Genomic DNA, 18,065 nt, shown 5'->3' with positions numbered 1-18,065 from the left:
ACGCAGAAGGACTGCTGCTTCCTCTTACCACATATTCATCAATGAATTGGCGTAGGTCCTTAAAGCCATGCTTTTCTGCTATGGTGTTTGGATAGTGGCCATATTTGTTGGCTACACTGTAGGCCTGCAGTGCTCCAGGGCATGTAAGCAACAAGGCAGTGAGGTTCTTCAGCCCGTATCTTGCAGAAAAGTGAAGCAGTGTTGGCAACTCCTCATCCCTCTGATCTGTGAGAACAGAAGGCTGTTAGAATCTAAGTTTCTCTGTAGCAGCAACAGAGCCAGCAGGTGAGGAAAAACTCCTAGCAAACACACAGACCAAAGCAGGTGTGAAAGCCCTGAAAAGTATATATACAGTTTCAAAAAGGAGCTAACTGCACAAATTAACCAAGGTATCTAGTGCATCTCCAGGCTTAAGTCCTATGACCTTTAGTGGGGAACCTAGGACTGTAATAGCTTAATGTATGAAGGATCACAGGTTTGCAAGGACTTCTTAGATCATCATTCCAGTAGGATCCAGCTGCTGTAAGGCAACCATGTCACAGTGCCACACCAATCCAACTGCTGAGTGCTCACTGTGCACCTTAGAGCAGAATCATGGGGTTGGGGGGAAAGGACTGGGCTGAGGAAAAATGCCACATGGGACTGGGAGAAGAACAAGGGAGAAAATATGGGAGACATTTTGGGGAGCATCACCTTTTCACTTTGGTTGTGTTTGAAGCTGTCTACGTAGCTGCATCTGTCACAGTGCAAAGAAGTGAGACTGATGCATGTAATAAGAAAAGGGTCACCTAACCCAAATGGCAATCCCCCTTCTATTGGCATCATCAGAAATTCGACTTCCTGGCTGAGATCCAAGATTTTTGAGACAGCCTGTGCAGGTTCCACACACCACAGTGTTAAGGCACTCCAAGGTAAAACAACTGATACAAATGAAGTTTAAAAAGAAAACAAAAATCTTTCAACTTACTTGTTGTCATATCTTCTTCTTCCAGCTGGTTGATTCCAAACAGGTGTAAGCCACTGGCAGGAATGTTCTTCTTGAGTGACTCAGTCAACAGTTTGTCCAGTGCTTCTATGCTGTATGGCACGATTTTAAAGGCCTAGAGATAAATGGCAAGCGATTTTGTTTGGGGGAGTCTGGAGATTCAGTTAAGGTAAGATTTATAAGGTGTTTCTTTATTTAGCACGTATCAGAAAACAGTAGGCATAAATACTGAAGGTAGCAATGTTCAGGTCAAGCAAAGAACATGAATAGCTTCCTGGTCCAGAAAGAGAGTATCATAAATCTGAGCAGATAAGAACTGTACACTCCACAACAACAGAGCGTACAATGAGAAAGTCACTCGTGCAACTGGAAGCACAGAAAACTGTTACTTCCTACTTCCTTGACAGGTATAGTCTTGCTTCTGAAACTGTTCCAACGAGGTGTCACTCCTGCTCTAAGTATGAACTAGTCCATTTTGAATTGTTCTGTGTACACTCTGGGTTTTGCTTTTGGACTGGTTCTTAGCCAAAGACTGGGAAGCATGCCTATTCCCCAAGTAGAGGCACAGTCCAGTACCAACTGCTCCACAACTTGAACTAAAAAGGAAGGGAAAGACAGTCTCCCCTGCCCCAGATATGCTGGTGACTAACAACACTACTCTGTAGGCTTCCACTACACAGCTGATCAGGGACATGCAGGCCAGCAGCGAAGACAACACATCTGGAGAACTTGCTTGTGCAAGCTTTACTCCTCTAATAGGGTTCATGTACCCCAACTGTGCAAAATATGAGAACTAAGGAGTGGCTTTAAATAAATAAGTGCTAAGAATAAACAAATCATTTTATGTTACTCTACTTCACTCAGCTAGTATGAACCTTTGCTACCTTTTCACATATTTTCCAAGAACCCTTAGGTACAAATTTCCAAACAATTTATTTCTTTATGGTACTTCATGTTATATCAAGTTCTTCCATCCCAATCTTTTCCAGTCATCAAGGTCTAAACGTGAGTGTTGATCGACTGCATTTTTTTTTTTTGTTAGTTGGATAGCCTGAGTCACCTTAGCCAGCTATTTGCTCCAGAGACAGAAAAAGCACCCATGCTTTCGCTAAAAGGGGATGTTAAGGTTATGTGAAAATCCCTAAATAACCTTGCATTTCTTCATTTCAGAAGAGCTACTTCATGGCAAGCACCTTTGCTTATGTCCACTTGTCTAGCCTCTGATTTCCAAAGCAGCTGTTTTCTAGAGTCATTACCTGGCACATGAACTGTACCGGGTTGGCTGCATTAGCCAACAGACTGCTGATTTCCTCCATGTCGGTGTGATAGGTGACGCTTGTTTCTCCCACCATCAAGTCCCCTGAATATATCTGCAGAGGCACTGTCCCAGAGGATAAATCTTTGAAAAGAAAGAGAAGAAATCACCATTAAGAACAAATGATGGGAATGAGTCTGCATCGAAAACGCTGAGGATAGGAGGAGTTTGGAGATACTGCCAGCTGGATACCAAAACAGTTCCTGTTGTATTGAATCATGAAGAGTCATGAAAAAAGGGAGATGATGTCAGTCTGATCATGCAGTAGGAAAAGTACTTTGGAACTACCTTCTTCGTAGCTATGTCAATGCACATCACTTGTGACCTGCCAGGTCCTCTGCTAACAGTAGTCTGGACCACTAATGTTAACAAGCACACCACCTCAAACTAGAAAGCCTCACATCTCTCCACCCCTGGCTTTCTCTGTAGCAGTCTCTAAACCATGCCATGAAACATGAGAGCTGGGGAAGAAAGGGAGAGAAACCAGAGAAGTCACTAGGGATTTCAGAACCCCTGTCAGCCTCACTAGTCTCTGAACAAAATCAACTTAAAAGAATTCCAGCTTTGCAACTTTACTTATGCATAGGATTTATCTCCTACCTGCACCTTGGGAGCTTCTTGATGTTTTGTCCAGTGTGCATTCACAGGTCTGAACTTGCTCTTTGAAACACAAGTATTTTGAAACCCACTGAAATTAATCTTTCCCTGTATATATGCTTAGCTGTTAACAACTCAGGAAATGATGAAATAGTTAGACATGTGCGAAAGGAATTAAAAATATATTGATCTTACTGCTAAAAACTGCAGGGCTTACATAGCTGTACTCTCCACCAATGTGAAGGTCACGTTTATAATTCAAAGTGCAAGTTAGTTTCCAGGTCCATGTTTAAATTATAAGTCTTGATTTCAGACAGATTAAATTGAACATTTTTATATGGGTGAGGTCACCTTCTTTAAATCAATCCACCTCACTGACTTTACGGGAGATGCTATAATGACTATTAGTATCTATTCTCAGAGCTTGCACAATGACTCTTCAAGAGGACAGACCAAAGTAGATTAAATAAAATCATGCTGGGAAACTACTATCCATCTGAAAGGCTCCGAAATCTTGCCCCTCCAGTTCAGCGAACCTAAAGTTTAGACAACTTACAGTTTTGTCATTGTAAATATCTAGAGTGACAGAACATATCTAAATTAAAAGGCAAGCCAGGATAAATAGTTTCAGCTTTGATCACAGAGAGATCATCACACATTAAGCACACACTGTTAGAGTCACGTAATTATTTACTGGCACTTATATTCTCTTGGTGCCCCACCAATGCTAATGTGGTGGTAGTTATAACACACAGTTAAATTCAAAGTGCTTTACAAGCTGCAATCTGCTCTCAGAACTCCCAGTAAGGTGTTTCCACACAGCAACCCTGTTGCTGCTGAGGGGAAAACAGAGCCCCCAGGCAGCAATCTATCTCAGTTCCTCATCACAACAGTATCACAGATGAGAATGCAAGTTCAAGATTTCCTAGCCTCAAGTTTTCCTGCATTGCAACCTTTACCCTTACACCTCTGACACTCTTCAGGACAGGCAAGTTGAGATAGAAAGGAGGCAAAGCGGAGAGGAGGGGGGGAAAATCTCAGCCCAGCTTACTTGGAGCCTCCACAGAGATTGTGTACTCATTCTCCATCTCAGCCAGCACACGCACAGATGATGCATTCTCTGGAGAGAACTGAACTTCAGTTTTCACTTCGCCATCTAGTTTACATTTCATGATAATATAAACTGTTGTCTGCACCTAAGAGAAAAGGCATTACAACATGCAGGTTCACAACATAAGAACACTTACTAGGAATTTTGTTGTCATTGCAACTAGCACATAAATTATCATCTGTCATTTTCACAGTCCTGAATCATTTTCAGGAGGATCCTCCAGTCATGGAGTAACTGGGCAGGTGGCTTCTGTTATAGCTTGCACCACCACAGATACATGCATTAAGCAGATTTATCACCTAGATTTATAAACTGATTAAAGCTAGATTTATAAAATTATTTCGTTTCAACTCTGTCAGTCTCCTCCCTCAAGCAGCACAGCCCTGTTCTAAACAGAAACAAAGGAAGAAACTTAGACTTTTTCCATCTGAGGGGATGCTATACTACAAAATGCTGTTTTTCAGACAGGAAGCTGTGACCCAAGTTCTTTGGAGTCACTTGCAGGATATGCACCAGAATGGTCATATTAGACTGCATCCAGACTGTGGAGTTAATTGGTTCATTACAATCACCTCACTCTACTTGCCACCCCTAAATCTCACCAGAACAGAAGATGGGAAGTCAAGAGTGTGAACCTGCCTCATAGCACACAAGACAAGCAGCTATATTAATGAGACTGTCTGTCAGTAAGAGACATTGCAGCCTAGACAACACTGGGCACTGTATGTTACCAAGCTATTTCTGGGCCTAGGGAACCGAGTTCATGAAACAGAGACACTGAGGACAGGGGGCTGATAGGGAAGGTGACAGAAAAGGAATTAGGGACCAGTTCCCAGGTCTCTAAAGCTGTCCATCCCAGAGCAGCATACTGTGTTGTGCCAGCCCACAGTAAAACCGTAGCCCAAGGAGTGGACATACAGTACCCCACACTGTATGCGGTCAGGCTGCACCACCGGATGTTCCCCAGTGCTCTTGGATGATCCATGTTCTTCACTCATGGCAAGTCTAGGGGAGTAAACTGGGTTCTTCTCGTCTTCCGTTTCTGTATCAGTCACAGAGTCACAGCCTGAGTCTGAAAAAAAAGCATACAGAGTCCTGTTACATCACTCCCCTTTGCTGAAAACACACATCATACACATCCATCCCAAGAAATAGCCACGGAGGCAGTGGGGTAGAACTTGCTATTCTTCTCAATATAATGCTCAGAAAAGGGGATCTAGTTGAAGAAAGGGAAACCACAGAGCTTCCTCTTTTTTTTCCCTTAAGAGGATTGCTGGGGAACATTCACAAAGACACAAAAGTGCTGGAGTAGCACTGAACATGCTTATGAAACAACAATGCCACTCTTTGCTGAGATGGCTAGTTCCTTCTCATGTTAGATAGGAAAATTAACATGTCAATGTCTAATATAAGAATGATCAGTAACTGGACTCATCTTACTCAGCTGCACTCTGAGTACACTGTAGGATGGGCAGCAGCCTTTAGTCTTCCTCTCCTAAAGTAAATGAAGAAAACCAACTTTTCTTTCATTTCAGTAGTATCTTTAGTTTTCTGGACCCTGGTTATGTTGCTCACCCCAACTCCCAAGTTTATTATTCTGTCAACAAAACACAACATGAGGCAGTAGTCTGAAGGGATTGTGTTCCTCGAGCAAGAACTGTAAGCTCCTGTATCTATACAAGAGTGAAATTGAAACGTACCAGAGCCTTTGCGTTGAAGAATAACAGTACTCTACCCAAACAGATCCAAGAGTAGAAGTAAACACATGTAACCCTACAATCTGTGTGTACACAACAATGTTCTCTTTTCAGTTTCCCAGTAAGAGCATGGATATTGATGGAAGAGCAAACAAACCGAATTGATATCACTGGCTGCCAAAAAACCTAGCAAGAATTAAAGTAGATTACAGGTGGTCCACCCCTGCCAGGAAATACTTTTCCCAACTAGAGAAAGGAAACAACAGACGATTTTGTATCTGCTTAGTAGAGAGCACTTATCTTATCTAGTTTCTACCTCTTGTTTCACATAATTCACACCTTTTTTCCCCATCTCCCAAAACATGGGGTGAAAGTCACTGACTTCCCCTTGTCAGAAGGCTAGCATGAATTCTTAAAACTCTATCTCCCATGGCCAAAATTTTCCAAACCTTTGAAAAATGTGGAGCAGTCAAGGATTTAAGACTACATTTTGGAAGTTATTTGTTATTTACTATATACTGTAAAACACACCTGTAAAGAATAGTACAAATTATTTACTAGATAAAATCTCAGATTTGGACTGGCAGAGTTTTTACGTTAGTAAGAAAGGTTCTATTTAAAATGCTCGGTCCTGATGAGAAAGACCTAAGTGGCCAACTGCACTGTCTAACCTGCGGGATCCACACAGTGAATCTGCCAACAGTCCAGGTGTTACTCAGAATCCCCCAACCTCTGGGTACATCAAGTTTTCCACAAACCAAGACAGCCAAAGTTATTAAAGCAGGCTTCTATTAGGAGTTCATGTCCTGCTAGTTTCAAACAGTGAAGCTAGCAGTCAGTCAGGAATTTAAAGGTAGACTTCTTCATTATTACTATTATTAACAAAAGACTTAAACTTAGGATAGTTGAAATTCTTTGTCATGCACATTTTTTTACATATTTTCTATACATTTAAATGGGATTTTATGAATTATACAAATGCAACTTTGCTTTGAGAAGACAGATTTTAAGCCACAAAATCTTAGTGAATCATTCAGCTGAAATTTTTGTCACAAATAGTGGTGCACATACACTTAACTTCAAGTATGTGAATCACTCCACATGGCAAGTAAGCCTACTCACATGAGTACAAGTAGATTGCTGCTTTAATGTTTGCTCTAGAGAGAGGAGAGCCAAAAATCTGCAGCTCTGTAAAGTTCAAGTAAGGCATCACCACCAACACCAACATTTCTTAAACAAACCTAGAACAGCACATGTAATTTAGCAAATAGATTTTAATACTGCACCAACACAAATCTGCAGATTTGACTAAGAAACTACTTTGACACAAGGCTATGTACTGAAGGTGGTCTTTTGGATTTTCAGACAGTGGTAACTAAGCATTACAGAAAACAGACTTTTTAAATTCCTTAACTTAATATTTTGATTGATACTGTCCAAAGTCATCAGCTGCAAGAGCCAGACCCCAGTTTTGGGAACCCTTCTCTTAGGGAAAGGTGGACTACTCCTACCTGGGAGTGCCAGGCTGCCCAGCTGCAGAGGAGAAAATAAAGCATTGGTCCCACATCGTTCCCTTACATGATAGCTATCACATCAGGCATTTGGCACATGCAGAGCAAGACACCGTGTCTTTTGGGGAGGAGGAGAAGAGGCAACTGTTACTAGAATAGTGTCTCTAATCTCTGTTGGTTATTTCCAATATGACTAAATCAGAAAGACTAAGCTTACTGCAGATAAGAGAGGGAAAATTATGACCAAATTAGAGCAAAGCATTACTGTTCTTGGAACATATGCACAAGCTGACACTTGCCAGCATTCTGAGACTAAGGGCATCATCCCCACCCCAATACAGAACCATTAGTGTGGTAATTTGTACCTCACTTGCCCAACCTATGGTCCATTTCGGAGGAAAATGAAACCTAAAGCTGTGGGATCTCAGCTACAACATCTAAGCAAAGGTAAGAGGGGAGCAAAGAGAGAACAAGCCCCCCAGTCTCTCTGCTTTACTGATGTTATTTGATACTAGAAACAAATTAGCAGATAAAGAGTAACTTGAGTTTTTAAGACATTCTGGCATTGCCTGATCCTGTCTTGCACTTCTGCATTCTTGTAACAGAGTTGACTGCCCAGAGGTCATATGTAAGAACAGAGCTGTTAGGTAATACGGGAAGAAGCAAGCAACGTTAATCAGTAATTGGATTAACAGCTGACGGAACAGGCACTTGGAGTTTCAGGTATGAATTATTCATTTGTTTTTTCACTCAGAAAATTCTGAAATTGCAAATTACCAACTTCCCACATAAGCAATGGAGTGATGATATGGTCATCTTGCAAGTTCCAGTCATGTGCTACTGACTTGTGAACATGCAAGCATTGGAAGAGGAAACCATCCCATTTACATTTGATAATATCCATGCTATAAAGGGACATGTTGTTAGATCAGGCTTCCCACTCACTACGATACTTGAGTAATGACAACCCATTTGCATATACAGATTCAGCAATTATATCACTGTAATGATACTCAGGCTAGAGAGGCCTTCACTGAGGAGATCAACAGACTCATTAGAAAGTGAAGTGAATACCTGAATTGAGCTTCTCCATGAGCAGCTGCTGTAGGTCAACAGCTCGTGGTTATAAACGGCTCTGCCTTGACTGGAGGGCCTTTCTGTTCCCCTTTAAACGAAGGCTACCTCAGGCCACGCTTGACAGTCTGTGAAATACTTGTGAGAATAGCAGCAAGGGGAGGAGATGCGGTCCAAGAAACCCAACCACATTTCCCCTTGAAGAATGTGCCCCCCTCCAGGAAGCGTCAGTAGCTGAGCTACAGAGAACAAGCCCCACACCGGCCCCTTCTCGCTTGCCCTGCCAGGCTCCCTGCAACACGGGCCCTGTAGAATCTCACCCCCAGGAAAAACCCAGGGAGAACATAGGCATGGCCACGTACTTCACAAGCCATTTAGCAGTTTTAGAAACTAATACGAAGCAGCCAGTTATTTTGACCTGTTGCTGTACAGCACACACAGCTCGCTCTGTCATCCATTTCCTCCTGGCTAAGCTGGCGGGCTATCGGCATGGAGCCGACAGCTGTGGTTTCTCAGAAGTCAGCCCTTAGACCACAGGACACGTGAATGCTCGGAAGGAGTCAGCAGCCTGTCCGGACCACTCTGTCATCCAGATATTAATGCAAATGGCACGACTGGGCAACAGCTTGTCCCTATGGGTTCTGCATGTGCAGACTACCCCCTCGCTGGCATCTGTGAACACTTCCCACTCCGTCCATCTACCAGCTCACCAGCCGAGACAACTAGCCTTCATGAGGCCTCAGACTTTCACCTCAGTACACTCAGAACAAGAGGGAAGGCCCTCAAAGAGAGCTCCAGCTATCACCTGAAGCTTGCAACTGGCCAGCCTCCTTTTCCCAGTGCGAACAAGGACATTAGGTCTCTCAGAGCAACTCCAGCTGCATTCGTGAGAAGCAGGCAGAGTACTGACAAAGTAGTCAGGGAAAGCAGGGAAAGTTATCTTCCATCATGCTAACCTCAGAGCCCTTGCTTTACCAAGGAGATACATGCTCAGCAGTGAAACATCTTGTGATAACCCCTCAAAACTGGCTTATACTGTAGTAACATTTCCCCTTTCAACAGAGTGAAGTGTGCAGAAAAGCAGCAGGTGAGGAGAAGAAAAAACACACTTTGTAAAACTGTCCATACAGAACAAATAAAATATGGGACATCTCCCCTTCTCTCCAAACCCCTCACCCCAAGCAGCTCATCTACAAGCATAGCACCTAGAACCAGATTTTCAGTTCTATAAAGAAAGTGGTCACGTTTCATTTGTCCTGTGAAGTTGGAAGTTACAGTAAACTAGTTCTCATCCTCATCAAGGAAATAAGCCGTATTTTATTATGCCAAGTTTTGCTTGAGCCAGTGTGCGCACACACACTTGTGCATCTCTTACAGAAGCTGTATCCTTACGAAGAACACAACTGGGTTATTAAAAGACCTGTTAGGACCAGCATTTCAGCAAATCGTGAGAAGCCAGAAGGTACAGTTTTTACCTCTGTAACCTACTAAGACAATATATATCCTTATACTCAAAAACATACATTACTGCACAGTCCTCTATAAAGCACATCTCATCCACACTTCAAGGAACGTGTTTTCTTTGTTATATTTTAGCACTACAAACAAGTAACTAAACAGAGAATAATGTCTTTGCAGCAGAGTGCAAGAGGCTTTCATGATCTTCATGAAAATTTAACCCAAGTGAATGAATTTGTTCACTTTTCTTGGTTCAGTGTTCCCAAATGCTGCTTCCAAGTTATTTTTTAATTTCATCTTTGAAACGAAAAGGATTTGGAGAAAGCTGAGTCACCAGAAGTTGTTTACAATGCCAAGGGCAACTTCATGTCACTCCTGTAAATACTGTAAGGTAGGGATGACAAAGTGGCCAGTGAATACCATACTTGGGTTGCAGGAACAGGAAACTCGGCAGTTTCTGAGAACAGTGAGGTTAAGAAAGGAAAGTCTGAAAAGCTACAAGAGTGGAGAGGACACAGAAGAGAAAGCAAGAAGAAAAAATATGAAAAAATACCACACTAGAAAAGAGTGGTAAAATAAAAACCTCAAGCAGATGGGGAATTGGCAGAGAACAGGAAGGTAACCCACAGGATCAAAGGTACCTTCTGTGGGAATATTCCAGTTTAGGGACAAATGTCACCGGTAACTTCCAGTTGGCTGCTTGGGCTGAGCTCAGTTTTTAATCATTACTGGCATTCATTATTAATGTCAGATGAAAAATGGGACTGAGGAGGCAAAGTCAGCTGCAAAGCAACTGTGATCAGACTGATGCATATAACCATTGCACCTCACATGACATTTCCTGATGTGCAGAAGCATGCGGAGGAATCCCAGATGGGAAGTGCTTCCTGCATTAGAAATGGATGGAAATGGGAACTGGATTAACACATCACTGAAATTCTTGTCATGGATACAGTGCCACACAGGTTAACAGCTGGGAAACTGCCTACCACACATCATCTGCCCCAGCAATGCTCCTCAGCCTCCTCTGCCTTGACTGCAGATGACTATTGGATGGGCTCTTATAGTTCAGTTTGGGATCACTGGTCTGCAGCCCCCTCTTCCTCAGTAGCTCAGGAAGGTACACTCTAGGTCTGTAATGCTGCAGGTTGCATGAAGGCACCATCCACAAAGATCTAAGCACAGGGAAGTTTCACAGAAGCTCAGCAATTTCCCCAAGATGACAACGCTCAGTAATCCTATCACAGGTTAAAGAAGAAATTGCAATTTGTGACCTCCTGCAAAACTTTCAAACTTACAGCTCTTGTTCATTCACTAGCAGCCCTGAGCCAAGAGCAGGACCTTTAATGTAAAAGAACTGGACGCACCTGAGATAACAGTGACTCTTACAGCTGCAACGTGCAAGACCTCAGGGAAAGCACACAGTCTGAATCCAGCATGGGTTTTCCTCCAACCCCAGTAACAGACAGACATTCCCCAAATACAGACCCCTCAAAATATGGTTCTGAGATTGTGCCAAATTCTGCTCTTAGAAATCTTATCAGATGACCTTGCACAGTCCTGGAGAAGAAATATCTTCTTCCATTATCTAATAAAGCACGTGAGTAGCAACACTGTCCCTACAGCATTGTTACTTGTCCAGAAAAGACTTTGTTTTAGCTCAAATGCACACCTCACTCCAGAGAGTTATCCTGGCTTAGTGAGTCTGCTGAGCTGGGGGAAAAAAAAAAAGTGCATTCGTCTGGGGGCAGATGTTCACAACAGAAAGAGCTACAGCAGTTTAAAGTATAACTGCACCCATCACAGCCCTCTTTCCTCTTCCTGTTTCCCCTTCTTGTCTTTATTTTCACCAGGGGCTATGGCCCACGCAGCAGAACCAGTGGAAAACACACAGCATGTGTTTGGCTGCGTCAGCGAGACGCAGGATCAGGATCTCTGCTTCAGCAGCTGACAACAGGGGTGTAAGCTAAGCTGCCAGTCTATGAACTTCAGGATGAGGAGGAACATTTATGCATTTCACTCATGCCTACTGCAAAGACAGTAGCTGCCAGCTCAGGGGTGAAATGCAGAGTCCCCCTTATAACACAGAGATAACATTGTTTATCTGACCACGTCTAGAGCGTGCTACAAATGCAAAGTGTAATGCTTGTAGTTCTTTCACTAAGGTTCAAGCAAACATGTACCACGCTATGCCTGCCTCAAGCTAAAAGCATGCCTGGCTATTATGGTTCAGAAACTGCAAGCCAACTCATTATAATTCTTTGAGCTCTCAGTTAGCCTGACAGTCTCTCAGGCCTAGTGGTCCATTTGTGACAGGATTAAGTGTATAAACCTAAAGAACTAGCTGGGGTGCACAGGAACAGCACAGAGATAGGAAAGAGCTTCTGATGAAGATGCAGGGTTCTGGCCACCCAGACAACAGACACTGTGTACATGACCAAAATCTCAAGAAAGAGAGGCTAGAATAGTTCACTTCAACCACCTGTGCCAGGAGGAGACAACACATACTGAAAAAGCATATGCATAGCTGATGATTTTTGAGGGTGCCAAGAATCACATTACATTCGTCACTGACTCAAGTCTTCCTGAGCACCTGCATGCAAGAAACGTGAACATCCAACTTGCCGATTAATTCTCTCTCCTCTTCCAGTATCTCCTCGCTTTAATTTAAGCACAATGTGTAACGCTTGCATGACAGAAAAGACTGTCCACATAAAAGTGCACAAAGCTGAAATTCCACCTAGAAGAGCTGGGTAGCAGCTTTGGAAACATCCCACCAGGAGATCACTGTTTGACTGAAGGTGTGGTTCTACAAGTGGCTTTGGTAGATCTAAGGCCACATTACTACTGAAAGGGCAGTCCTGCCCTCTCCTTCAAATAGTCTCTCTTGGAATACCACCCTTGCAGTCCAATGCCACACCAGATCATCCAGCCAGTAAAGGTGCAGAATGAGGCAGACCACTCCCTTTTGCAGCAGTCCGTGCTAAGGCCAGCCTACACCACTAATGAAACTTCCCCCTGATAAGCTCAAGATTCACTGTTATTCTCAAGTCACTTTTGAAAAACACGTCAAAACTTTTCTGTGGTAATAACAAACAGCCATGGAAAATCCTACAAAATGCAACCCTAGAAGAAAAACAACTGTCCAAGCACACAACAAAGGTCTTTGAAACAATCTGAAGTCCCCCACTCATCTCTTCAGACCTGCTCTGTAAAGCATCTTTGGTTTGACCACACACTTTGCAAAGATTTTGCAGAAATTACTTCAGCTGTTCCAAACTTGGAAGAAGCCATCAGTGATGGTCACGGGGCTCTTATTTTAAGCAGGTGCTTTAAAGCGTTGCAGTTCACATTGGCAGAGACTTAGAATTAGGCGTAGTCACTACCTTAAAGCAACCTGTTGGGAGATTATCAGAACCATAAACTACAGAGAAGTATGATTAGTATTTGTGATGTGCATGAAGTCTATTATAGCCTGACACTTCCTAACCACACCAGTTTCTGTACTCGTTCCAGGCTATCATTTCATTGTCTCTGTCTAGAAAGCTAGTATGCACCTATGCTAGCACTGCTTGAATCTCGTACTGTCATGAAAGACGAGCCGTGAAGTATTGCTTTTAATGTGCATAAACTGGGACTTCATGAAGCAACTTGATGACAAACAATGCATCCATCCTGCAGCTGGGAAGACTATTTCAACTGCTCGATCCCGTTTGCTACAGATGGATAAGATGCATTTCTCTCAATATCACTTGGGGGCTTAGTTAAGGTTTCTCTGATTGCTTTAACCAGCTCTCTGAAGCCTCTGCATTTCCAGCATCAATCATTTATAACCATCTGCAAGGAAGGGCATGCTACCAGTATGTTCTCTCAACCTTAACTCCTGTGCAAGAGCATCACAGTTTCCTCTCCTTGACAGACACTGAGAACCAGCCAGGCTGCAGAGCTCCCATATAATGAAGCAGACTCTCACTGCACCCAGAGGGCTGACTAATACCTCACCAGTTCCTCTTCAAAGAGCAGGGCCAAAGAAGCATATCTTCTATTTCAACACAATGTAACAGAGAAAAATACAGTTTTAAGAATTCACTTAATTTTGCCCCTTCAAAGAGGGGGGAAAAAAAAAAGAGCAAGGGAGGGAGGGAGGACTGCAGCACAGCAGATAATCATGCTGCCTCATGTCTTCCAGGCCACTCCAATAAGCTGGCAAAAATAAATGCTGGATGCAATTCTCTGAGACAGGACTACTCAGAACATATTCCTCCACAGAGCACTGAGAGCCAGAAGTAAACACCAAATAGTCCCCAGCTTCACACTTCTCTGTCCCTTTAGGTCTGTACATCGATTCCTGTCCCCTCCTACCTCCAAGCTTCCCTCCTTTACTGTACTTCTGATATCCAGACAGACTCTGAAGATGCAAGCAGAGATCACAACTTGGCACAGGCATCCACATCCAATCTGCAGTTTGTAGAACCTCCTAAGGGCCAAAATGGATCTTGCAGAAAATGGCAATTGCATGCATGGGACTGGAAACTCTTCAGGAACATTGTGAGGACATGGGACCACAGTATGAGGGCTTGAAGAGATCAGCTGCTGAGGAAAATGCAATGCTAGGATCTCATACAGACAGGTAAAGAGACTCCTGCAGATCTAGCAGAACATCACAGTAAGTTAGAGCTGCATGAACTGGGGTCTGCTCATAAGCTGGAGCCTCAGATACAGTATTAGCTCTCTAGCAGTGCAACAGGTCCCAAAGCACCGCTTCCTGTAAGGCCAAAGATTAAGAAAGTAGTTTCATAGAGACATTGATCTGACATGGCTTCATGATCCTTCTGCAAGATGACCAGGGATGTCACATTAACTCGCAGAACTCTTTTTGGGTGCTTTATTTCCAGGATGTATCCTTTAAGGGGGTGGCACAACTTTCCCATAAAGTACTTGGCCATGCCATGCCTCTTCCTAGAACGATTACTTTCTGCATCCAATGTTCCTCAATGGCCATGCTTTATGAAATTTAAAAAGCAGTACAGGGAAGGGCTGCTACAGCATTCAGGTCTTGTTCTGACTCCACATGCAACAGCAAACTCCACAGGCACTGGAAATCACACTATAGCACTCCCTCTTGTAGGAACATGCTCCCATGCAGGACACGGTGGACCTGTGGGGAGGGAGGTTGCAGTTCCCAGTTCATAGCATCTCCTTCAGTATTGCCTCACCCACACATCTCAGCGTCAGGCTGACAGAGTAGCCCTGACTGAAGTGCTACCTGCCAGAAACAGACACAGCACAACAGATAAAGTAGCTGCTACTGTCAGAGGAATAGTTACCAATGCCACTGTTACAGTACAAAGAGCCTGCACGTCAATGAATTGTTGGAGCAGGCACCCGAGATACGATCACCACCATCCTATGCTAAAGTGTGCAGCTCTGTTACTGTCTGGTGGCTTTTGTAGTTTCTAGTGAAAAGTTGCCCTTAAAAGTATTCAGTGTGAGTTAACATATTTTTAAGGGGGGGGTTGGGAAGAAAGGAAAGAGTGTTCAAATTTATCCGCAAAAGCCACAGACTATTCTTCTAGGTTATGCTATTTGCTTTGTCATTCCTCAGGACATCTCAAGTATAAGGGTAACACACCAGATAACACTGGATTTCACTGTGCTTGTGTCCTGAAATAGTTACACGGTAAAGCAGAAGGACGTATGTGCCTCAAGGCCCAACATGGAGCTTGCCTGAGCAATCAAATGAACAAACTGACACTCTTCCACAGAAAGACTGCTGGCCAATGAGCTACAGCAGGAGAAACGTGCCTTTCAGCAGAAATCTTGAGATACGTAACAAATAGGAATTTATGTATCATCACTGAACAGATCATTTATCATTAACCCCAAAGTAACAGGAGAGAAGCTCCTGCCAAACTTAAGAATTCATTGTGAATTTAGGGCTCTAGCCCTAAATGGCAGCGATGAGCAAAAGTTAGCAATCAAGTCATTACAGAAGTGTCAGGCTGAAGGGAATCTCCCATGCACTACCACAATCCCCCTGGGTTGAGACACACTTGAGAACATCTTATGCTGTATCCAACCTGACCTCAAAACTCTGAGTAGCCTATTCCAAGGTTACTTTACCTTTACAGCTTGAGTCCAGCACAGGACCACAAAGATGATTAAGGGACCACAGCACCTTTCATAAGAGGAGAGGCTGCAAGAGCTGGAACTCTTCAGCCTGGAGAAAAGAAGACTTGGGGGATCTTATCAATGTTTACCTGATGGGAGGGAATGAAAAAGAGGGAGCCAGACTCTTCTCTATAGTGCCCACTGACAGGACAAGAGGCAATAGGCACAAGCTGAAACACGTGAAATTCCATCTGAACACAAGAAACACTTTTTTACTCTGAGGGTGGTCAAATACTGGAACAGGTTGCTCAGAGAGGTTGTAAAGTCGCCACCTGCAGAGACATTCAAAACCTGACCGGACATGGTCTTGGGCAACCTGCTTTATCTGACCATGCTTGAGCAGGGAGGTTGGACTAGATGATGTCAAGAGGTCCCTTCCAACCTGAATAATTCTGTGATATGCTCGCAAGTTCCATTTGTGGTTTCACCAGCACAAAAGAAGAAAGCCAGGAATTTAATTCAATTCCTTGACACGTACAGGAGGGAGAACGGTAACAGCTTATGCAGTTTCTGTTATGCCATTTCCCTCCCAACAAAAGCTCACTGCTTTGGTCTCTCTTGATGAGACCCTCACTATGTGGAGTAACATTCCAGCTCTTCCTTATCTACAGGGCTCCAGCAAAACTCTCATCTTGCTTCTAACTGCCCATGTCCTCCATATTCACCACGTTTCCTCACACCCACTTCTGACCCTCCTATTTTGCAAGAAGTTTGCTGGTACTCATCTTTCTTTTTTGTCCATTTCACTGCATGAGAGCTCTGCTCAGCCAAGGCTGCACTTGTCCTTCAAACGGCACAGTTCACAGCTGCTGTTGCATTCAGTTATCACCTTAGCAATCTCACACTGATGTCAACTTCCCTGGGTTTTTCCCTGCAAGAATTTGCTTGTGCACAGAAAGTTCAAAGCCACTGATTAACTAGGAATTGCTTTGGAAACATCAACTTTCAAAGCAGGAAATTTGGAATTTTTCAGGACAACATAGGTAGGGGCTGAAACAAACTGGAGAAGTTGAAATGTGCATAATACAGAACAGATGTCAACTGAGCTTTGAGAACATAGGAGGAAGAGAAAGGTCACTGACTCCAACTGTGTGGCACAGACTCCCAGCTGCCCAATGCACACTGCACAGGATGATGTGGTATCACAAGCCAGACAAGAGGGTTTAAGTAGCAGGCTGGTCACTGCACCCTGACGGACCTGAGCTGGCTTGTACAGTGCCATCCTGCGCATTTCCATGCCCTTAGCACAGTTATTGAATAGCCTGAAAAACTTCCCCACAGATTACAGGAGTGCCTGCAAATGGAAACCTTCATGCCCTCTGCAGTTTGCCAGGACTGAGAAACTGTAGAACTAAAAATGTCCCATCTACAAGAGAGCAAGACTCAGTGTCAGCACACAGTTAGTTCTCAAGAAGGCTAGATGAGTGCTTCCTCATTTCTGAATTTGTACTGAACTAATAAAAATTAAAATAGCTTTCAGCGTGTGATGTCTGGGGGTGTCATGTTCCCATGATGCACTAAACAAACCACAGCCTAACAGCTGTGCTGGAAGCAACAGCATAGCCTGAGCAGGGCCAGTGTGCAGACCCTGGAGAGGTATTTGCCATCACTGTGTCCTGTGTCATATGCTCCACTAGCTCAGGATTCACCCATCAAGAAGCTGAAGCTCGGTCATTTTTGCATCAGGCCTAGTTTTTCAACGTGTGCTGACACTGCTGTTAGAAGTAGTGGTGAACGTGTATGGAGAGAAGAAGTACCTCCCAGAGGAAGACACCCAGACAAATCATTTCAAATATGGTCATAAACTTTCTCTGCTGAGTGCTGTAGGAACTGAGGGTTGCCTTAGGAAAAGTTCACAGTCTGCTGTAGAGAATGGACTTAGCCAAGACCTTCTAACAGCTCCTGACTTCAAAGCCTTCATCTAAAATCCTAACAATGAAGTCCTTGGAGCAGAGCACAGGCTGTGTTTCCCTGCGGGAGAGGTCTGCTGTCACAAACACTGTTGCTTTAAGTCACTCACGCTGGGGTTGGCTGCAACCAAACTGTAACGCAGATGCTAATTTTTTATTACCAACTGAGAAGAAAGTTTTCACAGTTTCACCCGAAAAGGGAACTATGTACACCTGGGGTTGTCTTCTCTTCAGAG

The 18,065-nt window shown here is 43.6% G+C and overlaps 1 protein-coding gene across 1 annotated transcript in view; it reads right to left on the bottom strand.

Annotated features, from left to right (window-relative positions):
- Positions 1-18,065, bottom strand: part of PIK3AP1 (phosphoinositide-3-kinase adaptor protein 1) — a 45,057-nt gene that overhangs the window by 16,879 nt on the left and 10,113 nt on the right. Inside the window, exons 3-7 of the mRNA XM_075717606.1 lie at positions 4,932-5,080; positions 3,949-4,093; positions 2,242-2,384; positions 968-1,100; positions 29-225 (exon numbers count right to left, since the gene is read on the bottom strand). Coding sequence (XP_075573721.1) covers positions 29-225; positions 968-1,100; positions 2,242-2,384; positions 3,949-4,093; positions 4,932-5,080 — 767 coding nt within the window. The remainder of the gene's footprint in view (positions 1-28; positions 226-967; positions 1,101-2,241; positions 2,385-3,948; positions 4,094-4,931; positions 5,081-18,065) is intronic.

This window comes from Pelecanus crispus, chromosome 10 (assembly GCF_030463565.1).
Source record: "Pelecanus crispus isolate bPelCri1 chromosome 10, bPelCri1.pri, whole genome shotgun sequence".
NCBI lineage: Eukaryota > Metazoa > Chordata > Aves > Pelecaniformes > Pelecanidae > Pelecanus > Pelecanus crispus.
The sequence above is the reverse complement of the archived record's forward strand: the minus strand, read 5'-3'. Positions and strand labels throughout refer to the sequence as shown.